Source organism: Miniopterus schreibersii, assembly GCF_964146895.1.
Source record: "Miniopterus schreibersii genome assembly, chromosome: 12".
NCBI lineage: Eukaryota > Metazoa > Chordata > Mammalia > Chiroptera > Miniopteridae > Miniopterus > Miniopterus schreibersii.
Genome location: NC_138112.1, coordinates 2,975,500 through 2,999,901, shown reverse-complemented (window position 1 = coordinate 2,999,901; position 24,402 = coordinate 2,975,500). Strand labels below are relative to the sequence as shown.

Sequence of the window (24,402 nt, the reverse complement as noted above, 5' to 3'; positions counted from 1 at the left end):
CCTGCCCTCCTCCAGGACGACTGAGGACTGGCAGGAGGCACAGAAGGGCATGAGGTCTCCAGGGATGGAGAATGACGAGGCAGAAGAAGGTAGGGACACATGCACAGGTTTAATGAGGCAGGAGCTGGAGCTGGAGGAGGAACTGAGGCAGATGGGGCAGTGGGGCCCATCACTGTGGCAGGAGGCTGAGCAGAAGGGCAGCTATGAGGCAGTGGGGCTGCAGGAAAGCTGTCTGGGCTCCTGAGCTCAGCCGGTCACCATAACGGTCCAGGAGCATCAGGACCACTCCATTGGTCCAGCCAAACCCTTTCTGGAGAGAGGCATGGCCTGTGGGCAAGCCCTCTGGGGAAGGCCCTCAAGTCCTTTTAGGCACGTGTGGGATCTCTACCCAGAGGCACTGGCCCTGCCTAGCCCGGGGGACCAAGGAGGACCAGTCTGGCTCCTCCCTGCGGACCCACACCCATGGGAGAACTGAGGCCTAGAGAGGGAAGGTCATGGTCAGCTGTGGGGACAGCAGAGCCCCACAGTTCCCTGTAGGATGTTGGCCCACTCACCTGAACTTCATACTCCCCTCCACCACCTGGCTGTCCTCCGTTGCTGATGTCATACTGGGGACAAGAGGACAAGCCTAAGGTCAGCACTATCCCCACCCCCTGACCCAGCCCTCCAGGGGGAGCAGGAAATGGGAGATCCTTTGGGAGAGGCTGCTCTGGCCTGTCTCTTACCTCTGCAGTGCCCAGGAGTAGCCACTGGGTGCCGCCACCACCCCTGGGCCTGGGCTTTGCAAGCCTGACAATTCCTCACCTCACCTTGGGGAGGCCAACTGGGGGGACTGGGCTCAGGGCCAGCTCACCTTCTCGAACATGGCTGACTTCTGGGAGTAGACATCAAAGTTGGTTTGGATCCAATTCTGCGCCAGCTGGAAAGCCACTTCCTGGGTCCTGGGTGAAGGCGACTTGGCCAGACCTAGACCCCGCCCCAAGGCAGGACCCTGAATCTCCAGAGCCCCCATCCGAGGGGGAGCCGGGGCCTGAGCTAATGCTTCTCAAGGTGGGAAAGAGGCCGGACCCTACGACCTTCTTCCTGGAACCACAGGCGAACCTGCTCTGATCCAGGGCCTGGGTTTGGAGGGAGAGGAGGGCTGAGTCCCCTACCAGGTGGCCGAGGACGCAAATGCTTGCTGACTGGGAGGCTGAGAGAGCAGGGGAGTCAGAGAAAGACCCCACATCCTTTGTTCACACCTCCCCAGTACTAGGGAGGCCCACTCTGTACCTCCACGGGGTGAGGCCCTGGGACATGCCCATCCTGCCTCCTACCTCTGATGACCAGGTCCTGTAGGGGGGCCCAGGCATTGGGGAAGTCCCACTGCTGGCCCGTCTTCCTGAGAGAGGTTGGGATCCCATGTTGGTAGGTCAGGATCTGGCTGTCCTGGAATGTTCCAGACATCAGTGTGACTGTGGGTGGGGCTGGGTGGGGAGCCAGGAGGCTGGGCCCTGCTCAAGCCAGATGTCCCTTTCTTGGGCCTTCCCCTCTTGGCTCTCAGCTGCCCCCTGGTGGCTGCAGCGGGACCCTCAGGCTAAGCCACAGGAGAGAGTGGCTGCCCCTTGCCAGAGATCACTGCTCAGGGGCAGGGAGAAAGCCAGTGGAGCTGCCCCAGTGCACCAGCCTGCCCTGCTGCCCCCTCACCTCCAGGTACTTCAGGGCCTTGTCCACGACACCTGGGTCAGAGAAGCAGCCGGCCCAGAGGGGAGCAAGGTTGGATGGGTAAAACTCTTGGTTCTTCTTTTGGTTTTCAAGGTCATAGTCAAACCAGGCACCCTTCTTCTCATCCCAAAGGAGAGCCTTCATGGCCGCCAAGCGCTGGTCCCGCAGGTTCCTGTACTTTGTGGCTTCAGTGTCATTCCCTGGGGCAATACTGCCTTTAGGCTGAGCTACCAGGTCCTGCCCTGGGGCCCCATGAGCTTCCAGAGGCCTCTTTCTGTTGTGATCCCCAAGGGCCAAGAGGACTGCCTACCTGGAGCCCATCACATTTCAGGCCTCTAGGACCTGGAATTCCCTGAGCAGATGGCCCTGTATGGCTCCCCTGACCTGCACTGTCCCGTTCCCTGGGCTCATCCTTGGGAGGGCACTGGCCGTATGGATTCCCTAGCTCTGCAGGCCCAAAGGGCAGCAGTTTGGGGAGAGGGGTTGGAGTTTGGATGTGTGGACTAAGGTGTCCTCTCATGGGCCCTAGAAGGCCTTTCTAGTGCGAAAAGGAGGGGAGTGAAGATCTGAGTGGGCGTCATTTGTACTCCTGCCCCGGCTGCACCAGGGGTGAGGTATGGAGCAGGCTGAGAAGCTGGAAACCCTTCACCCAAGGTCCTACCTCCAGCTCTCTTGCCAAGGCTGAGGCAGGGACTCAAGCTGGACAAGCACCCCCTTCCTTCCCTCCCGGGCCGCTCACCCAAGCTGGTGTAGAAGTTGCTCATTAGCTCCTCTGCCTGACATAGGAAGGCATTGAGGTCAACAGGCACAAGTTTGCTGGTTCGGATGTCGCTGAGCGAATGGGGGTTTGGGGCTCCGAAGACCCAGCGTGAAGAGAAGTCCCAACCAGACTCGGCCCCAGCCTTGAGCTCAGCCCAGAGAGCCTCCCGGTCGCCTGTGAGGAGAAATGGCAGCAGACAGAGGAGCAGGCCTGGCACAACCGCAGGCTCCCAGGCCCACCTGACCCCTCACGCTGCTGCTGCTCACCTGGCGGCACGGTGCCTGCCAGTTCGGCATCTTTGCTGTAAGACTCTGGCCTGGCAAGAGGAGAGTGGGAGGCTCTGAGCCCTCTGTGCCAAAGCTGGAGCCTGAGCCATGATGACTCAGCAACCTTGGGCCCCACAGCCCTGTATTTCCCGTGGCAGCCAGTCTCATCAGAGAGGTGGGCCTAGGTCCCCTGCCCTCCTGCCCAGGGGCCTGGTGACCCCTGAACCAGGTGAATAGACAAGAGATTGAGAGGCTATCCCCGCAGTTCCTCACCTGGGTCCCCCAAAAGGGACATAATAGCGATTCAGGACGTAGCTCTTTCCCCCCAAGCTCACAGAGACGTTCCTGTTCTCAGTCCAGAAGTCCAATTCCAAGGCTAGGGTCCCAATGTTGTCCCTGGGGTAGAGCCAGGCACCACCTCAGCCCAGCCACACCCCCCTATTCCCGCCCTGGGAGGTCTCAGGTCTGGGGAGCCTGCGGGCAGCATGGGAGGGGCCGCCCACCGTAGGAAGGCGGTGTCGCTGGTGTAAGCCACGTAGCGGTCCATCATGAGGGTGAGGAGCGGGGGCTGGCTGCGCTGCAGGTAGTACACGCGGGCCCCATTGGGGATGTGTCCATAGCTGCCAAGAAGGAGGCCTGCTGACGCCCCCACCCATCCCCTAGGGCCAAGGCAGATCTGGCTCCAAGCCGTGGCCCCTGCTTGTCCTCCCCCCCGGCCTTGAGGTGCCAGGCCCCTGCTTACGTTTTCACCAGGTCCAGGAAGTTCTGCAGCATGCCCTTCACCGTCTCAGGCATCTCAGAGAGGAGCAGACCCTCCACCACCCAGTAGGAGTCCCTGGGGGAAGGGTCCCTCAGTATCCCAGCCGGGCATCCCACCACCCGCCCTCTGCCCTGCATGCCCAGGCCACATCACCTCAGGGTATCTCACCCTGCTCAGGCCACCCCGCAGGCTCTGGGCTCCCCACCACTCCCACCCCCGCAGCTCCTGGCTGCTCACCAGTAGTAGAACTCGCGAAAGCGCCCGCCAGGCACAATGAAGGGGTGCCGTGAGTAGATCAGGGAGAACCGCTCAGGGTGCTGGAGGACCTCTGGCTTCACCTGGACCCAGGGGACGGCACAGGGAGCCTAGACCCCACGCCCCTTCCCCCAGGCTGGAGGCTGGAAGAGGCTGGGGCGGTAGAAGCCCTGGCAGCTGTGGGCTTTGGAGCCAGGCAGCCTGGGCTTGGGCTCTGCTCTGCTGCTGCGCAGCCCTGTGGCCTCAGTCAAGTCTGGCTGCTGGGGGCCCAGCCTGCTCACCCCCACGTGCGGGCTCCTGCAGCCCTGCTGTGCTCGGTGGTGTGAAGGAGCCCTGACCCCTTGCCTGGCACCAGCAGGTGCTCACCAAGCAGTGGCCACTCTCAGGACCCAGGTGGGGGGTCATTTCCTCCAGCTCCCCTTGCCCCCCGAATCTCTGCTACCACCACCAAGCCAGGCCCAGAGACTGAGGGCTCCACATTCTCTGGCCCAGAACCGTTTCCCCAGTGGGGTGGACGTGAGTGAACGTGGCTGAGGGAGAGCAAGGTCGGACCAGAGTGGGGCTTGCTGGGTGTCCGCCCCAGGTACTTCCTTCCCTCTGCTCCTTCCTGCTAGTTCTGTATGAGTGAGTGTGGTTTTGGTGGGAGAGGCCTTGTGGGGAGCAGTGGAATGAGGCTCAGGTTCCCGGGGGCTGGCTGAGGAAGCAGCATACACTAGCAGAGGAGCCCGGAGCACTGCTCTGCCTGTGGGTGCCAGGGCCCTGGGGGCTGGGTGGGAGGACAGGTGCTGTGCAGCCTTGGGCAAATCACTGCCCTGTCTGAGCCTCAGACAAAGGAGAGAAAGTGCCAACAGCTGAGCTGTGCTGATCACAGGGCTGGGCCACACCGAGCAGTAGCCATGGTCATTCCTGTGCAGAGGCGTGGCCCGAGGAGCTCGGGGAAGAGCCCAGCAGGAGTGAACAGTTACCAAGCGCTGTTAGAGCAGGAGTGGGCAGCCTGGAGGTGGAGGTTTGCCTGGGGGAATGCTGGGAGGGCTTCATGGAGGAGGGGAGGAGTTAGAAGCAGATACTCCCCTGCTCCTTCTGTGAAATTCTTTCTAGAGGGTTTCTGTTCCAGGACAAGGGGACTGGGAGGCTGTGTTCCAGGAAATGCATCCCAGTCTGTGCTCCTGGGCAGGGTGAGCACCTAGCTGGCGCATCCCTCCCAGCTCCATTCCCCTTGGTCAGGCCCCGGCACTGATACCTTCTTTCCCAACTCCTTCCAGAGCTGGTGCAGCTGCTTTGCCCAGACTCGTAGCTTGGAGTCCGAGATCTTCTGTAGGAACTGGGGGCTGGAAAGACACGGGCCTTCACGGTTCAGGGGCGGCCCTGTTTGAAGGGCCCTCTCCTGTACCTTGTCCAGGGCTGTACCTGTCTTTCCAGTCCCCAGGGATCCAGGGCTGCAGCTCCTGCCCCACGACCTGGAAGTGATCTCTGAGGAACACCTGCAGCTGCTGCCGGGGGATGCTGTGGTTGTAGGTGTTGGCCAGCTGGTCGAAGCGCTTCAGGACCTGGTCTGGGGAGCAGGAGGCAGGGAGGCACCCGTCGAGCCCCATGAGCCCTTCCCTGATCGGGGCCCCTCTCTGCCTGGTCTTGCCCCTGCCATCTTTGGTGGAAGATTGAGGAGAAGGTGGGGTCCCCAGGTGCCTCACCTGGAGCTGAGGACAGTGGCATGTCCACGAACTCCTTGTCATCTTTGTAGAGCTTGGCCATCTGAACTTGGTGCAGCAGCGGCCCATGGCAGTAAATCTGGCTGCAGAGAGAATCGGGGAGGGGAGCAGGCCAGACCACACCATTAGGGGAGGGGAAAGGCTAGACAGAGCCTGGGGCATATTCCCTGCACTGGACAAGGCTGTGAGCGCCATGTGTGTGCATGTGTACACATGCGGTAGGAGTTGATGGTCGGGGTGACATACAGGCCTGAGAGAAGCAGGAGGGTCTTTGTGCAGTAAAGGAGCCCACATCAGTTGCTAATTTGAAACAGCATCGCATTCTCGGTGGAAAATGAGATGACCACTTTAATCAGTGACATTCAAATAGGGGGACCATTCTCTGTACAGTTGCCGTGTGCGGACCCAACCGAAGGGCTTATGGCAAAAGCCTATGAGTGGCACCCAGTGGCAATTGCTGGTATTTTTGGACTGGAAGCTTTCCAGATGTAGTGTACGACATGTGCCATTTGGGAGACAATCACTAGCTTGCTATTGGGTGCTGATCGAAACCACCTCTGACTGATGGACATAAAATAATCCCGAAACCTGAAATGCCCATTGCATCCTGGGTGATGTCAGAGAAACACTGATAAAGAGGGCCGTGACTCCAAAGAACTCCTCATTAAAACCGAAATGCTTTCCCCAGGAACATGGGACTTGGGGACTGCAAGGAGGTGCACGAGAGCAGGCGGCCCCTTTTCCGCAGGGCCGAGCCTTTGGAAGGATCTCAGGAGCCAGCAGGTGGTGGCCGGTGACCAGCTCTCTACTGACCAACAAGAAGCTCCTTCTGGGACTATTGTGGCCCTTGCTCAGGGGACAGAATGCGCCTTGTGTGGAGGCTCCTGCGCTCCGGCTGACTGATGCAAGAGCAAACAAGCGCGGTGGGCTGAACCGCGTGCTGTGCTTTCGCAGGGATGGTGATGGAAGAACTGAATGATAAAAGGCCCTGTGTTTGGGTGCTTACTGACCCATGGGCAGTGGTCACTGGCCTGGCAGACGGGCTGTGAAAAACCGGGCTATTAAAGAGCTGTCCATATGGGGCATAACCCTAAGGAAATCACTGTGGGAGTTTAAGGGGCACGTTGAAGTGGTTTCACACACCTGGTTGTAGATGGAAATGCTTGAAATGCCGTGAAATACTATAGTGAACAGCCCTCAGTTCCAATAGTGGGCCGCGAGGCATCGCGCTTAGTGGACATGTCATGTTGCATATGTGCTCAGAGTGGTGGCTCTGAGGATGGGAAGAGGCAATTGAAACGAATGTTGTCCAAAATAGGGAGAGAGAAAAGCACGAGGACTGGTTACACTTCACTAGCGTGTGCACCCACTCAACATGAGTGGGTCAAGGCAGGGTCCCTACTGGATAGAGTCCTCTGCTTTTCTGGGGGATCTGGGGAGAGGAGGTAGGAGAGGTTGCTGGTGGGACTATACAATTCTTTTCCACATCATCTCGACATACTTTTTTCCTACCTGATGCAGCTACAAGTGCCAGAAGCAGGGATGATTCCTAAGCAAGAAAATGTAACTATATCTTTAAACCTTTATGTCAGAATTCCTGGGGGCCTCGTGGGGCAGGTTGCACCTACACCCTATCTGGCTAAATTGGGTTGCCAGTGAATGCAGCCACATTGAGTGGAAGGACTAACCCACTCATTTTGGACCTATGTCACCCCGTCCTATGTGAGTGGGAGGGGCTGCTGGCAACCTGGACAAGCACAGTGGCCAAACCCTATGTTTGCTCCAAAGGTGGAAAAGTTTAGTAAAAATCAGTGACAAATGGAAAGAAGGAAATCTAGTAGCTGGGGTGAAGGGGTGAATAAGTGGGTGTGCAACAGAAATGGGCACTCCGCCATTACGCTGGTGCCTGGAGAAAGGCTCAGGACAAGAGGTCAGTGCTGTCTGCAGCACGACTGTACCCAATCCTGAAGCGGGGAGGCCACATGCTTGCGTGACTGCACCTGCTTTGGAACCCGACGAAAGGGAAGGGAAGCCTGCAAACCTGAGCGGCATCGCTCTGAGGAGCACTTTCGTCTCAGGATATGATGAGCTGGAGTAAGTGCTGACGACTAAAGGGAGCTCCAGGAATGTGCCAGTGTCTTTTGACTTTAGGTTGCACGTATTACGAAGGATGTCGTTTGGGAAGGAATCTCTGGGAACTGCTCCCTACAGGGTCTTTGGACTGTGTGATTACAACTCCTGGTAGACTACTCACTCTGTAACTGTAAATCTTGATAATCGAATACTCAGAGAGTTCCCTGAGTTGAGTGTGCTACTGCAGAAAGGCACACAAGCCTGCTCTTGTGGAGAGAAAGCTGTTACACAGAACAGAAAAGAACTCACTCGTTATCGGATTAAAACAGGAAGCATCGTATGATATGTCCAAGTTTCCTGGGCGCAGCCCCATCTTGAGATGAGGAAGGCTATGGGAGGCCTATGGCGTCCTCAAAATAAATTACACTGAGGCGTGACTACCACTTACCTAACCCTACATGGAGACCTTCCATTTCTGGGTGTAAACATGCATCCTAACCGCACTCGGCCTTTAGTCCACAGTGACAACAACATGCTTGGCGGGTTAAACAACATTGGCGCATGAGACAGAAAAGAGCTTCTGGGGAACCAGGTTACCCGTGTGGAACAAACTGGATGTGCTCTTAAGGAGGAGAGGCCTTCTGAGGAAATACATTTATTAACTGGAATAGGCAGGCTAGAAGGAACTCTCTTCCAAAAGAAAGCAAAAGTAGGAGTCAGCCTGGGTCAGGCCAAGGCAACAGCCAGCGCTGGACAATGCCAGGGACAGCACTGGGAAAGGGTTTGTATCCTTGCCTAACAGGGCCTCTGACTATCTTAAGCTGATTGAGGCCAAAGTAGCCATGGGGCAGTGACCCTCCATGCCGGCTGCAGAGGCTCAAAGAGCTACTCCTACGGGAATGTTATGGACCTGTGAACCTATGGAAGTTCTCGAAGACACTTGTGTTTTACACTGATGACTGCCCTTGCACTGAGAATAGGTCAGAAGAAGACATACCGTAAAGTACAATTAGCAGGGACAGGAACTATCCTGAATAACACCTGTGCCCTCCCACAGGCAGGAGGTGGGCCCTGCTACCTAACAGCACACAATGGAAATGGGTCCTCAGTACCAGCTGGCTTTGCCTCCCACTGGCTTGGAACCTGGAAATGACAACAACTGCAAATCATGGCCACGTGTAATGAGGCCCGTCCGTAATAATATTTGGTATATGGGCAAAGTGTGATTCCATTGGGAAGGCATAGAAAATACCTCTGCGATTCTTACAGATTTGTTCTGAAGTGAAACTCAGTTGTAACTACCATCAAACTAGGATAAGGTGTAACACTGGTGTAACCGTACAGTTCAACTTCCTTATGTAAACAACACTGATAATACTGTGTGGTAATACTGACCTGGGTAATTAAATATATTGGGAATTGAGTTAAAGCCTCCTCAGAATGTAATAACAGTAGAAAGTGACTGGCCTGGGGAAGAACTGGATTAGCTAATTTCTGTGCTAAGTAGTTTGGCTCAAGTTGATCATAAGATGTAAACGGAGGCAGATCAAGGGGGGAATAAGTCATCAAATCAGAACAGAGATGTGAAGACACAGGTGAAGGCTTTATAAGCCAGATCAATTGTTTCTTTACATCTACCCCTAGTCTGTACTGGCTCCTTCAAATGTCAGGCAGACTCACACTGATGCGATTGCTGCATCTATGATAGAATTGCTATACTAAATGTTCATGCAAATAGGATGCTTTCTCTATAGGGGAACCTGGGCCAAGGGCCAGAGGGTAGTGGATTGAATTCAGCTCTGACTCTAGCCACCTGGAGTTAGTGCAGACTCCATAGGCTTAAGGGCACACTCTCTAATAAAAGAGCACTCATTCTCTTCATTTTCACAAGACATATATGGAGAGTTCTGGGAGGAACTCAGAGCTTCTGTGTTCTCTCCCTGTGGAATCAGGATGCTTACCCTCTGGCACATTAATGTGTTCCCCAACCAGGAAGCTCCACTGAGCTTTGGTGGCCAGAGTTTTATTACGGTCTTATTACATACGAATGATTGATTGGCCACGTGATTAAACTCAATCTCCAGCCCCTGTCTCCTCCCTGCCTCCCTGGAGGTAGGACTGATATCATGTGAACCAAAGTCCCAACCCCATAATCACGTGGTCTTTCTTGCCTGGCCTGTCCCCATCCTGAGTCAGCTCATTAGCATGACTCATTTAGCCACTCCCCACCAAGAGTCACCTCATTAACATAAACTGTCAGAGACCACCCTAAGTTCCAAAGACACTTCAATCACTTGGGAAATTCCAAGAGCTTAGTGGTTACATCCCAGGAAACCAGGTGAAAGCACAGACAATTCTTTGTTATACAACAGGCCACCCCATGGTCTTTGGCCATGGGTCCCTTAAGTGAAAATCAGATCTGCATTTGGTTGGTGTGGCATTTATATAACAACTAAAGCACTAGTTGCTTTATCAACATGAATATACCTAACATTTAGAGCTAGTGTAGGGTAAGGATAAGAGGCCTTTAACTCAACTTCCCAATAATTTGACCATCAATATTAATATTATAATCTATCTGGTAAAGATGGTGGTGTAGTTAAATGTGGTGCTCAAATCCACAACCACATCAAAACTACAACTAAACTACAGAACAAATATCATTCAGAACTGTCTCAAATCTAGCTGAACAGAAGTCCTACAACTAAGAATATACAGAAGAAGCTGCACTGAGACTAGTAGGTGGGGTGGAGACACAAAATGGGCTGGTCCCACACCCACATGTGGTAGATAAAAATCAGGAGGGATACCTCAGCTGCAGAGGTCCCCCCTGAGGAGCGAGGGTTCCCAGCTCCACACCAGGCCCCCCCAACCCAGGGTTCCAGTACCGGGAAGAGAAGCCCCCATAACTTCTGGCTGTAAAAACCTGCTTGGGTTGTGGCTGAGTGAGACGGAGGCTGCTGGAGTCCCAGGTGTTCCTCTTAAAGGGCCGATGCATGGACTTATTCGCATTTACTCCCTCTGAGCTCCAGCTGGGGACAGCAGCTCCAAAGGCACCAGGGACATACAGGGAGGAACTGAACTGACTGGGATCAGGGCACTGGCTGGAGGGGCAGCTTTCTCCCAGACAGAAGTGCTGGCAGAGGCTATTATTCCTTTTCTGAGCCCTCCTCCCACAGAGCTGACAGGCAGGCTCCATATGTGAGTCTCCATCAACCTGGCTCATACTGTTTTCCCTGCCCTGGTGATTCCCTGAAACCCTCCCCACCCAACTTTTGGATCCAACACAAGCCATTTCCATACAAGCGGCCTTTCTTGGCTTTGGATTTCCTAAAATCTCTCAAATAAGCAACATCTGGCCTCAGCATGCCCTGTACTTCTCTCTAAGTGGCCCCAGGCCCAGCACTAGCAGCAGCTGGTCTTTGTTCACAGCTTGGAATCTCCTTGGCACCTCCAAGCCCAGCACAAGTATCAGCCACCTGCATGTTTCTTTGTAGCTCATGCTGGGTGGCCCCAGCCAGAACATAGATGGTGGCTGACCTTCCTTGGCCTGCACCTTCCAGGAGGCCCCAGAGTCAGTGCATCCAAGACAGCTTCAGACCATGTCAAAACACCACCTAACCTCCTCCACAAAGAACACATTCAAGAGGCAGACTCAGCAGGCACCAGAGCCCCACTGAAGTAAATCCTGCTCAGTGGGGTAGGCCTTTGCACAGCTAATCCTCCATGGTGGTCACAGCCGGTCCTTGCAGCTGATCAGCCTGGGGGTAAATTCCTCCCATTGATGTGTCAATAGCAATCAAGGCTCAACTACAACAGGAGGGTGTACACAGCCTATACAGGGGTCACACTGGAGTCCCCAGCTCAGTTGAACAGGCAGACTACTCCACTGGGCCCTCCAGCACACCTACTACATTAGGCCACTCTACCAAGCCCAGCAGACACAGCAGCTCTACCTAATACATAGAAACAAACACAGGGAGGCTGCCAAAATAAGGAGACAAAGAAACATGTCCCAAATGAAAGAACAGAACAAAACTCCAGAAAAAGAACTAAACAAAATGGAGACAAGCAATCTGCTAGGCGCAGAGTTCAAAACACGGGTTATAAGGCTGCTCAATGCAATTAGGGGAAGAGTAGAGGAACTTAGTGAGAACTCCAACAAAGAGGAAACATAAAAGTGGAGATAGGAAACATAAAAAATAATCTGTCAGAAATGAACAATACATTAACTGAAATGAAGAAAACTTTACAGGGAATCAACAGTGGAGTAATGAAGCAGAGGATCAAATCAGAGGTTTGGAAGATAAGGAGGCAGAAAAAACACACAATCAGAACAGCAAAAAGAAGAAAGAATTCAAAAAAATGAGGACAGTATAAGAAGTCTCTGGGGCGACTTCAAATGTACCAACATTCATATCATGGGGGTGCCAAAGGAGAAGAAAAAGAGCAATAAATTGAAAACCTGTGGGAAGGAAAAACCATCCTGAAAAGCCAACTGAAGATAAGCTGGAGAAAACCCTTATAACCGAAGACATAAAGTGGAGATTGCATAGAGACTGGTAGGAATTGCAGAGCAGCAAGAAGGCTGGTTGGGATCCACAGTCAGCAGCTAAAGTACCGGAGAGATATCTCAGTTGTGGGGGGTTCCCACTGAGAACTATGGGGTCTAAAGCCCAAGCTGGGTTCCCCAGCTCAGAGCACCAGAACTGAGAAAGGTGCCCACATAACATTAGGCTGTGAAAAGCAGCCGGGTTTCTATCTGCCAGGGAGAGATGGCTGGAAATGCAGGCACCCTCTTAAAGGGCTAACACACAAAGTTTCATGTGCAGCCACTCACCTTGGGCTCCAGCAGAGGGAGGGCAGAGTGGGCTGGAGATGTGTGAGGAAAATCCAGGGTTTCAGGCTCTGGAGATAGAGCTTGGAGGGCACCCATCTGGATTCCTGTTCTGAGTCATTCCCCCATACAAGCAGACCTTTACCATCCAGGCAGCTTTTGTTGGGGGGGGAGGGGGGAGGAAGCAGTTGCCCCACCCATTGAAAGCCTCTTGCCCCACCTTCTGGAGTTTACACTTTTCTGTGGTCTGTAGCCTGGGGCTCATTAAGACACTGAGAATATCAACAAGTCTGCAGGCAAAGGCTGACGACTGGGTGCTTTGAATCTTTGCTGATCTTCTTGTGGACCCAGGGCTTGGAAAAGCAGATCTTGGTGGGCATCTTGTTTCTTTAGAAATTCACCCAACCTGAGAAGAGGGAGCCACAAGCTGTGGATTGCTGAAGGCTCCAAACAAGGTACTCAAGGCCAATCACAAACAGCATCTGATATTGGCCTGCACCAGAGACCCTCCACAAGACTGGGAGTCCTAGCAGATCTACCTAATACATAGAAACAAACCCAAACAGGCAGCCAAAATGGGGAGACAAAAAACAAGCCCCATATGAAAGAGCAAGATTATTCTCCAGAAGAGCTAAATGAAATGGAGATGATAAGCAATATATCAGATACAGAGTTCAGAATACTGATTGTAAGGATGTTCAACAACATGAGAAAAGATATGGAAACTATGAAGAAAGTCAAGAATGACATAGCAGAAATAAAAAATACATTGGAAGGATTAAACAGCAGATTAAGGGAAGCTGAGGATCAGATCAGTGAATTAGAAGACAGGGTAGGAAAAAATCGCTAATCAGAGAACCCCAAAGAAAAAACAATTATAAAACAGGACAGTTTAAGGGAGCTGTGGGACAACATTAGGTGTAGTAATATTCGCATCTTAAGAGTATTAGAAGGTGAAGAAAGTGAACAAGGGATTGAGAACCTGTTTGAAGAAATAATTGCAGAAAACTTCCATAACCTGGTGAAAGAAAAAGTCACACAAGTTCAGGAGGCACAGAGAGTCCCAAGCAAGAAGAACTCAAAGAGACTCACACCCAGACACATCATAATTAAAATGACAAAAATTCAAGATAAAGCGAGAATCTTAAAGGCAGCAAGACAAACATAATCTGTTACCTACAAAGAAGCTCCCACTGCCCAGCTGGAGAGGCTCAGTGGTTGAGCATTGACCAAGATTCAATTCTGGTCAGGGCACATGCCTGGGTTGGGGGCTCAATCCCCAGTAGGGCGTGTGCAGGAGGCAGCCGATCAATGATTCTCTCATCATTGATGTTTATCTCTCTCTCTCCCTCTTCCTCTCTCTAAAATCAATAAAGATATATTTAAAAAAAAGAAAAAAAAAAGAAGCTCCCATAAAGTTGTCAGCTGACTTCTCATCAGAAACTCTACAGGCCAGAAGGGAATGGCATGAAGTATTCAAGATAATGAAAAGGAAGGATCCAGCCCAGCTGGGTGTGGGTCAGCAGTTGAGCATCAACCTAGGATCCAAGAAATCACGGTTCAATTCCCAGTCAGGGCTCATGACTGGGTTGTGGGCTCGATTTCCAGCAGAGAGTGTGCAGGAGGCAGCTGATCAATAATTCTCTCATCATTGATGTTCCTATCTCTCTCTCCCTCTCCCTCCTGCTCTCTGAAATCAATAAAGACATATTAAAAGAAGAAAAGAAAACCAAGGGTCCGAAACCAAGACTACTCTATCCAGCAAGGCTATCATTCAAAATAGATGGTGAAATAAAGAGCTTCCCAGACAAAAAAAGGCTTAAGGAGTTTATCACCACCAAACCAGCATTGCAAGAAATGTTAGAGGGACTGCTGTAATTAGAAGTTGAAATAGAGAGAATGAGAAACATAGTCATAAAGAAACAAAATGGCAATAGATAAGTATCTATCAATAGTAACCTTAATGTAAATGGATTAAATGCTTCCTCAAAAGACAGAGTAGCCCTAGCTGGTTTGGCTCAGTGGGTAAAGTGTCACCCTGTGGACTGACGGGTCCTAGGTTCAATTCCGGCCAAAGGCATGTACCTCGGTTGCAGGTTCAATCCCCGGCCCTGGCCGGGCTGGTGCAGGAGGCAACCAATCGATGTGTCTCTCTCACATCGGTGTTTCTCTCTCTATCTACCTTCTACTCTCTCTCAAAAGCAATGGAAAAAATATCCTTGAGCGAGGATTTAAAAAAAAAAGACATAGGGTAGCTGAATGGATAAGAAAACAAGACCCAAATATATGCTGTCTACAAAAGACTCACACAGGATGAAAGTGAAGGGATAGAAAAAAATTTTCCAGACAAATGGGAAAAAAAAAAAAAAAAGCTGGAGTAGCAATACTCATATCTGACAAAATAGACTACAAAATGAAAGCCATAACATGAGACCACAAAGGTCAGTACATAATACTAACCCAACAAGAGGATATAACCCTGGTAAACATATATGCATCCAATATAAGAGCACCTAAATAAATAAAAAACTTCTGGAGGACTTTAAGGGAGAGATCAGCAGCAATACAGTCATAGTAGGGAACGTAAACATCCCACTGACTTCATTGGATAGCTCTTCCAGACAAAAAATCAACAAGGAGACAGTGACTCTAAATGACACACTAGATCAGATGGAGTTAATTGACATTACAGAACATTTCACCCCAAAGCTGCGGAATAGGCATTCTCCTCAAGTGCAGATGGGACATTCTCAAAGATAGACCACATGTTAGGACGCAAAACAAGTCTCTACAAGTTCAAGAAGATTAAAATTATACCAAGCATCTTCTCGGACATTTACATCATGAAATACTATGCTGTATTTTTACCCTTTGAGACAGCATGGAGGGACCTGGAGAGTGTTATGCCAAGTGAAATAAGCCAGTCAGAGAAAGGCAAGCATCACACAATCTCACTCATATGTGGAATCTAATGAACAAAATAAACTGATGAACAAAATAGATCCAGAGACATAGAAACATAGAACAGACTGATAAATCTCAGAGAGAAGGCAGGGTGGGTAGGTGGGTGGGGAGAGATTAACCTAAGAACTTATATGCATAACCCATGGACACAGACAATAGTATGGTGAAGGCCTGAAAGGGAGGAGGAGCAGAGTGGAGTGGATCAATGGAGGGGGGGGGGAAGGGGGACATTTGTAATACTTTCAACAGTAAAGATAAATTCAAACATGAAAAAAGAAAACTTATGTGAAAAAATGACAGAAAACTTTCCCTAGCTGGTGAAGGAAATAGACATTTAAGCCCAGGAAGTGCAGAGAGTCCCAAACAAGATGAACCTAAAGACACATCATAAAGTTCCAAAAGTTAAAGACCAAGAGAGAATTTTAAAAGCAGCAAGAGAAAAGCAGTTAGTTACCTACAAGGGAGCTCCCATAAGACTGTCAGATGATTTCTCAACAGAAACCTTGCAGGCCAGAAGGGATTTGCAAGAAATATTCAAAGTGATGAAAAGTAAGAACCTACAACCAAGATTACTCTACCCAGCAAGGCTATCATTTAGAGACAAAGGACAAGTAAAGAGCTTCTCAGACAAGAAAAAGCTAAAGGAGTTCATCACCATCAAACCAGTATTATAATAAATGTTAAAAAGTTGTCTTTAAAAAGAAGAAGAAAAAAGGTAAAGAATATGGATAATAAAATGGCAATAAATACATATCTATCAACAATTACTTTAAATGTAAATGGATTAAGTGCTCCAATGAAAAGACATAGCATAGATGAATAGGTAAGAAAACAAATCCCTGACATATGCTGTCTAAAAGAGACCTACTTCAGATTGAAAGACACACACATATTGAAAGTAAAGGGATGGGAAAAGGGATTTCATAAAAATGGAAACAAACAAACAAAAGCTGTGGTAACAATACTGACACCAGAAAATACAGATTTAAAAACAAAATAAATGAACAAGCAGAACAGAAACAGACTCATGGATACAGAGACCATTTTGACCACTGCCAGATGGGAGAGGGGTTGGAGGGATGGGTGAGAAAGGTGAAGGGATTAAGGAGTACAAATTGGTAGTTACAGAATAGTCATGGGGATGTAAAGTACAGCACAGGGAATATAGTCAGTAATATTGTAATATCTATGTTTGGTGACAGATGGGTACTAGATCTATCGGGGTGGTCACTTAGTAAGTTATGTAATGTCTAATCACTAGGGTGTGCACCTGAAACTAATATAATATTGTATGTCAACTGTAATTGAAAAATTAAAAAATAATTTAACCAACAATGTTGGTTAGTGTCTACCATCTTGCACTAGGGTAGATGTAACCTGGAAAAGGAGTCAGGAGATGTTGGCACATTACTAGAGTCCCATACAGTCAGTAGGAATAATACATCAGGTAGGAAAACTAGAGTTGAAGTGATGTGGGAAGAAAGAAAAAGGTATAGTTATACCATCATCTTCCTCCCACAGGAACAACTGTATAGTTATAGGGACATCCTCTCCACCAAGTTTCCTAGGTTCCCTCAGAAGCAGAGGGATCTATCTCGTAGGCACCCTCCCCTCACCCCCTCGTGTTGAGTGTGAGTGCTCTTGTGAAGGTGGTGAGCCAGCCTGTTATACCTATATTCCCCCTGTTTTAGACAAGCAATGTTTTAATTGCTCATTCCAATTTTCTATCAAATCGCTACTCTGAGGATGAAAGTGTGTCCCTTGCTCTGAAGAAATGTAACTCAGTGGTCCAAATTGTTGCAGCATCTCTTGATCTGGTCCTTTTATAACATTTTGAGCATTTGTATCTACCACTGGGCATAAAAAGTCCAGTCCAGAGGAGGTGTTGTTCCTGGCAGGGCCTACTTGCAGCCTTCTGAGTGTTCTAGCATCAGTCCCGCTTGTCAGCTACATGTATGTCCTTTTCCACAGGGATCTGCCTGACCGCCTCTGAGCCTGTCTTTTGCTGGTGGACAGAACAGTCCTTGTTGGCATTTTGTGCCTTAGTGAGTGCTGGTGGAATATATCTAGATCCAGCCCATCTCTGCACTGCTGTAGCTCCCACTGTCCATTTAGCATAGGAACCCAGTGGCCACCTCACATGAACACACTGGGGTACTCACTTGCTGGCTCCACGTACCTTCTGATCAAGAAAGGGGGTTTTTCTGATGGATATCAATGTCTTCTGCTTTAATGCACCCCTCAGGTTCCCATAGTGATTTCCATAGGACTGTGGCACATAAGGGCATTATTTTTATAGACCGATTTTCCATTGCCCTTTGCCTGACCATATGGTCAGGCCATAGGCCACTGACTAAGAGCAGGTCAAAACCCAAACCCAGTGGCAACCTAAGTATGTAGTTCAGCTCTCTAAGCAGATTTGTTTTTATCATCTTTAATCAGAGTGGCAGCCTTCCAAACAGTATGCTATCCATTCACCTTGGCACTGCCATCCATAAACCAAGCAGCTCTTTGTTAGTCAATTGAGAGCTGTTTATAGGGTACTATCCAAGTGGCAGTAGAGTCCAGCAGCTCCTCAGGTGGTTCCAAAGTCAGTCCCAGGGGAAAAGAGTACCTGCTGTTGAATACACTGAGTAGCTCTCCATTTCCCTGGTAGTATGTCCCTGCATAAATCATTCCAGTTTATTATGGAACTCTTCTGGGCCCTGCCCTCCCTCTTAGAGCATGTCTCCAATATCACCCAAGATATTATGGGTACTCCAGGTTTCTAGGTGATCTTATGCCCTTCAGCTATTGGGGCAGTTTCAATTAATGTCTGATAGCATGCTAGTAATTGCCTCTCAAATGGCAGTTCTCTAGTCCAAAGTCTCAGCAGTCATGCTGGGAGAAGCCAAATATTTTTGCTATAAGCCCCAGTCTGGCGCTCCACAGAGGCTGCGATCTGTGTGGACTCTGGCAGCATCATTTGCAATGTCCAATTAATATTGCTTGATAGGCAGATTTGTAAGCCTTTTGTTTTACGGTACTAGGTAGTGGAAACGTTCCCCAATCAGACACAGTATCCATTCCTGTAACACATTCAGGTAAAACAGATGCAATTGCTTCATATAGGAACTGTTCAAACATATCGAGTTTTATCCAGGCTTTCAACTTAGTTCCACCAACCCTTCCATTCGGAACTGGGACCCTGTTAGGACTTCACTGACAAATCCTGACTTTACAACACAGGATAGGGAGCATAATATCTGTTCCCATAAAACATTTGGGTGAAGGAGAAGAAACCACTTGACAAGAAGCCTGTTTAAACATTTATTTGCATCTGAACTTTCACCTTAATCCCATCAACTCTAGCATCCCATCATCCTCTCAATCTGACACCTTTTCGGGTGTCACCAGTGGCTTTTGGTACCACAGTGCATGGGATTCTTGTGTCACAGGGTTCAAGAAACTTCTCTATCCTCTGACCACTTTGCCCACCCACATGCATGAGGCTTTGAGTGCCCAGCAGGGGACAGGTCTAAGGGACCCCAACCCTCTCCTCAATCTTTATCCTGATTAAATTTCAGAACCATTATAAGAAAACAAGATCCAAATATATGCTGTCTGTCTACAAAAGACCCACCTCAGAACAAAAGACTCACACAGGCTGAAAAAAGCCACAAAAACTTCTGGAGGACTTTAAGGGAGAGATTGACAGCAATACAGTCACAGTCGGGGACTTAACACCCCACTGACTTCACTGGATAGAGCATCCAGACAAAAAATCAACAAGGAAACAGTGACTAAATGACACACTTGATCAGGTGGATTTAATTGACATTTACAGGACATTTCCCCCAAATCTTCAGAATATACATTCCCCTCAAGTGCAGATGGGACATTCTCAAAGACAGACCACATGTTAGGACACAAAGCAAGTCTCTACAAGTTCAAGAAGATTGAAATCATATCAGGCATTTTCTCAGACATTTACACCATGGAATACTATGCAGCTGTGAAAAAGAAGGATCCCTTACCCTTGAGACAGCACGGTGGGACCTGGAGAGTATTATGCTGAGTGAAATCAGCCAGTCAGAAAAAGACAAGTATCTCATGATCTCACTCATATGTGGAATCCAATGAACAAAATAAACCGATGAACACAATAGATCCAGAGACACAGAAGCATGGAACAGACTGACGAATCTCAGAGGGAAGGCGGGGGTGGGAGAGTGGGTGGGGAGAGATTAACCTAAGAATTTATATGCATATATGCATAACCCATGGACACAGACAATAGTGGGGTGAAGGCCTGGGAGAGGGGTGCAGTGGGGAGGGGTCAATGGGGGGGGGAAGAGGGACATTTGTAACACTTTTAACAATAAAGATAAATTTAAAAAGGGGGGCAAAACACCCCCTTAAAGTTAACATAATGAAATTTTCATTTTCAAAGGTGATGTCACAGCCCTGATGGGGTAGCTTGGTTGGTTAGAGTGTTGTCCTGATACACTAAGGTTGTGACTTGATCTCTGGTCAGGGAACATACAAGTAATAACCACTGAAAGCACAAACAAGTGGAACAGCAAATGAATGTCTCTCTCTTTCCCCATCCCTCTCCCCTCCCTTCCTCTCTCTCAAATCAATAAATAAAAGAATTAATAAAAGATGATGTCACAGAAATAATTACTGTGTTAACGCCCTTGTCACTGTGTTGAGAGCAGCTGCTATTGTCTATATGTTCTATTGAAAACACTGAGATAATCATTTATCTTTCTCTGTGTTTAATGTTAATCTTTTGCTTTGGAATGGCTTCTCTTTGTGAAGCTGTATGAGTTTTGCTTTTTATTTTCGGATGAGAGTGTATATGTGTGTATTATTTGTTCTTCCTTATTTGAAAATCCCAAAGGAAGTTAAATTATGCATTAGTGTCTAAGAGAGTGTTACAAATGAAGACCCTCTCTTAAAAGGAACTCTGTTTTCATCTAATGTGCAGTTTTAATTACTACTAACTTGCTTTCTTTAAAGATAAAACTTCTTCCACGATTGTGCTGTTTACTGAAGCAGTAAAAAACATTTTTATATGTCATATCTAGAGTAGCTCAATATGTTGAAGGATACAAACATTTGTGTATTTCAGTATGCCAAATTCAAATTATTTTATACATACATGTGATGCTTATTTTCATTAAAGTAAAGGAGCTCAATTTATTTTCTCAACAAATGCAATAACTTTAAAGAGCTATTAAATTGCTTTAATGAATTTTTTAGAAGTTCAGACCATTGCCCAGCAGACTGAGGTCGGGTTTCTCCTTGCCGTCTTTGCCTGGCCGCTTCCCAGGTTCCACCGACGCGGGGAGAATACAGCAGGCTCACTGAGGGCCCCCACTCTGGGCCCCGCCGCCCAAGCGCTGAAAGGCCGCATGCGGACTTTCGTGTTGACCCGTCCACAGCTGCCTTAGCCACCCCACTTCTTAGTAGGTGCTTCGAGATCCCCCTTGACTCTCCCCTCTCCCTCCCCCCTTTGTTTTGCCATCAAAGTTCGCCTTTTCCACTCCATTTCCTAATAACCGTTTAAAGAGCCTCCCTGCTGGGGCGAGTCCACGGCTCTGCCTCCGGTCTCTCCCTCAGCCACGGAGCCGCAGGAATGTGTAAAGCCTGCGACAGGACCACTCAGTCAGGGGCGCTCACCTCTTCCCCCTGGATTGTCAAATAAAACAAATGACAACGGCCAACACAACAGTAGCTGTCCGGTGTAAATAAATCAAAATTACACCTTTTTTTTTCTTCAGATTGGCAAAAAATATCTCTTTTGGTGTGCCATGGAATTTTAGTAATCATTAGATTTCACATATGAGCGAGATCATGTGATGTTTGTCTGTCGCTGCCTGGCTTATTCACTCAGCATAATGTTCTCCAGGTCCCTCCATGCTGTTGCAAAGGTACGATTTCCTTCCTCTTTACAGCCGCCTAGCATCCCTGGTGTGAATGTCCCACAGCTTTCATCCATCATCTACTGATGGGCACGTGGGCTGCTCCGGATCTTGGCTATTGTAAACTGCGCTGCTATGAACATCGGGGCGCATAAGTTCTTTCTAATTGGTGTTTTGGGATTCTTAGGACATATTCTCAGAAGTGGGATCACTGGGTCAAATGGCAGCTCCATAGTTACTTTTTTGAGGAACCTCCACAGTTTCCTACAGTGGTGCCCCAGTCTGCGTTCCCACCAGCAGGGTACTAGGGTTACCATTTTATTGTGCATTTTCTTATGCAGTCAGTGTGCCAACTCCCCGAGGTTGGATCCATCATCTTTAATTCCATTGGTAACTGCTACCTTTAGTAACCAATCACAGCACAACTGCTGCTTCAAACCAGGGGCGACCCTGTGGTCGCGGGGAAATGCCCCGCCTTTCCATCTTGCTCTTCCCAAACCACGTTTTTCGGTGAGTTGAGGTCATCCTAGTAAGTCACACATTTTCCGACGCCAACTGCAATATTGCAATATAGTTCTGACACTAGCCAATTAGCTCAGACACCACCACCAGGTCAAGGGCACAGTCCCCAATATGACTGCCCTCACTCCAGGCGCCAGCTGCAAGTTCAGGGGTCCCCAGGCTACACCCACTTCTGACCAACTGGCTACAAATTTAGGAGTTTACACAAATCCCTCAGGTTTGGTATTTTGCTCTGTTGGATAAGTCTTTGTTTTCCTGAGGCCTTGGCCATGCCAGGTACTTTTTGCTGATAATGTGATTTATGGTTGGGGCCAAGGGCCACCCACTATCACTTTGACCTTCAGAGACCTGGAGCCTGAGTAACTAAGGACACTCCATTCCTCTGTAACTGATCCCCAACAGAAACCCTGGAGGAGAGGCCCAGGTGACCTTCTGGGTTGGCCATACTTTGTGTGTGTTGTCACACATTGCTGCTGGGAAAATGAGGTGCTGTCTGTATAAATCCACTGGAAGAAGACAACTGGAGCTCACACTCCTCTCTTGCACTCTGCCCTTCATGCCTTTAACCTTTCCTGATTTCAGTCTGTATCCTTTCACTGTAATAAACTATAACTATGGACATAACCATTTGATGGGCACTAGGAAATCCCTGAAGCTGAGGGTGGTCTTAGGGACTCCCGACAATCTTCTTTCTATACTTTCGGCAGCCAACCTAACGCTTGACAAACACTCGATCACATAACCTTTCTGAAATCCCTATTACAACTGCTCAGGAAAAAATCTATGAATTATCCCAGATATGTTCTTTCCTTTTATATTCTACAATCAATCATTGGCAAGTCCGATCAGCTCATCCTTCAAAATATATCCCATATTGAACCACTTCCCACCTTTCTGGTCCTACCATGGAAGCCCAGTCCCCTCTTCCCTGAAGTCCCTATCTCCTCCAGCCTTTTCCCACTTCTGTCCCAACCACACAGGCCTCTTCCTGACCCTTGAGCAGTGACCTCAGGGCCTTGGATTGCAGTTTCCATGCATGGATATCTTCTCCCAGATCTGCCGTGATGGTTCCTTCCACAACTCTGCTCTAGTGTCACCTCAAAAAGGCCTCCCCTTTCCTTATCTGAAACACTCTATTCACCCCCATGAGCAGTTCCCTAACTTCATTTTACTTTTTAAAAAAATATATCTTTATTGATTTCAGAGAGAGGAAGGGAGAGGGAGAGAGGGAGAGAGAGAGAAACATCAATGATGAGAGAGTCATTGATCAGCTGCCTCCTGTATGGCCCCGACTGGGGACTGAGCCCGCAACCCGGGCATGTGCCCTGACTGGGAATTGAACCATGATCTCCTGGATCCTAGGTCTATGCTTGACCACTGAGCCACACCCAGCCGGACTCACTTTACTTTTAATTGTGTTTCTATCACTATTTAGCTTCTATTATTATTTTTCTTGCTTGTTATGTAAGGTTGATGAAGGCGGGGACCTAAATTTTCTTGCTCACTGCTGCAGCCCAAGGGCATAGTGAGAGCTCAGTAAATCCATGTTGAATGAGAATGGATGACGCCCTGAAAGTCTGGGAGGCAGGACAGGGCCACTTACCCCTATTATTTGGGGTGGTGGTGGAAACTATGGCTCTGGAAAGCAGTTTGACTCGTCCTTTGTCACAGAGGTCAGAGGTTAAACCCAGGAGCTCTTTTCAGTTCCTTACACTCTCTCCCATATCAAGGCTAGGGAAAGTAGAACCTATTCTAGAACAATCCTGAGGGCAGCCCTGTGGAGTTCAAGGAGCAGCTTGGAGGGAGGGTAGGAAGGAGGGCTCCTAAACCTCCCACAGGCCAACCTCAGGCAGCGGCTTCCCCACACTGGAGGTCAGTGCCCACACAGAGCCTGCTACACAAGGAAACGGAACTTCCTTCCCTGCACTTCCCTCTGAAGGTCTGACTCCCAGTGCTTGAGGTCTTGTCTCAATCCTCAAACCTCTGCCTCCCTGCCCCATCCCCAGCTGCCTTCTCCACTCCTACCTCTCACAGGGTGGGGGTAGGGCCTCCTGGGACCCCAGCGCCAGGCCCAGCAGAATCAGCAGGCGCAGCTCCCAGGTCCTCTCAGGCATGGTGTCTATGGCTGTAGCCGAATGAACAAGCTCAGGCACCTCCTGCTTGCTGGGGCACAGCTTAGCTCATGCACCCAGCCAGAGCAGCCAAAGTCCACATTTGAGGCGTGGTCACCCAAGGGATATGTGGTGCACTTCTGCTCTCAGCTCACAGTGGCCACCCCACCCCCAATCTTTGTACTTTTCCTCCTCTTCTGTTTCTCAGTCTCAACTGGTATCACCTGCTCAGGCCCCTCTGTCAGACTCACATGGTTGAGGAGTGGGCATGGGGGAATGGGCACCTGAGCGCAAAGGACATAATTAGGCCACACATCTATGAACCAGGTGCCAGTGGCTTGGGTGGTGGCAAGACCACCACTTCAGGTTACCATTCCTTTAACATTTCTAACAGAATAGCTCAGGATCTATCCAGGTGTAGTGTGAAACTCAATTATCTACAAGAAATGCTGCAGGAGAGTAGGACAAAGACATCCCTCTGAGGAAGATGCAGGGAGGCCCAATACAGTGGTGACATTCCCAACGGGCCTTCAAG

The 24,402-nt window shown here is 49.3% G+C and overlaps 1 protein-coding gene across 3 annotated transcripts; it reads right to left on the bottom strand.

Moving 5' to 3' along the window:
• Nucleotides 1–89: 89 nt before the first annotated feature.
• On the bottom strand, nt 90–23,946 carry TREH (trehalase). 3 transcript variants are annotated; one of them, XM_081153861.1, is made up of 15 exons: nt 23,782–23,946; nt 5,434–5,534; nt 5,153–5,297; nt 4,986–5,073; nt 3,728–3,828; nt 3,473–3,565; nt 3,234–3,350; nt 3,004–3,126; nt 2,731–2,780; nt 2,444–2,638; nt 1,687–1,904; nt 1,317–1,428; nt 854–966; nt 555–608; nt 90–310 (listed from the first exon to the last, which is right to left on the bottom strand). In XM_081153861.1, exons 1-15 carry the CDS (start codon nt 23,868–23,870, stop codon nt 170–172), a joined length of 1,740 nt encoding a protein of 579 aa, XP_081009987.1. In that variant the 5' UTR covers nt 23,871–23,946; the 3' UTR covers nt 90–169. The 3 variants fall into 3 exon arrangements, with proteins under 3 accessions (XP_081009987.1, XP_081009989.1, XP_081009988.1); XM_081153863.1 differs by lacking the exon at nt 1,317–1,428; XM_081153862.1 differs by lacking the exon at nt 3,234–3,350 and having other exon boundaries at nt 23,782–23,908.
• Nucleotides 23,947–24,402: the final 456 nt, after the last annotated feature.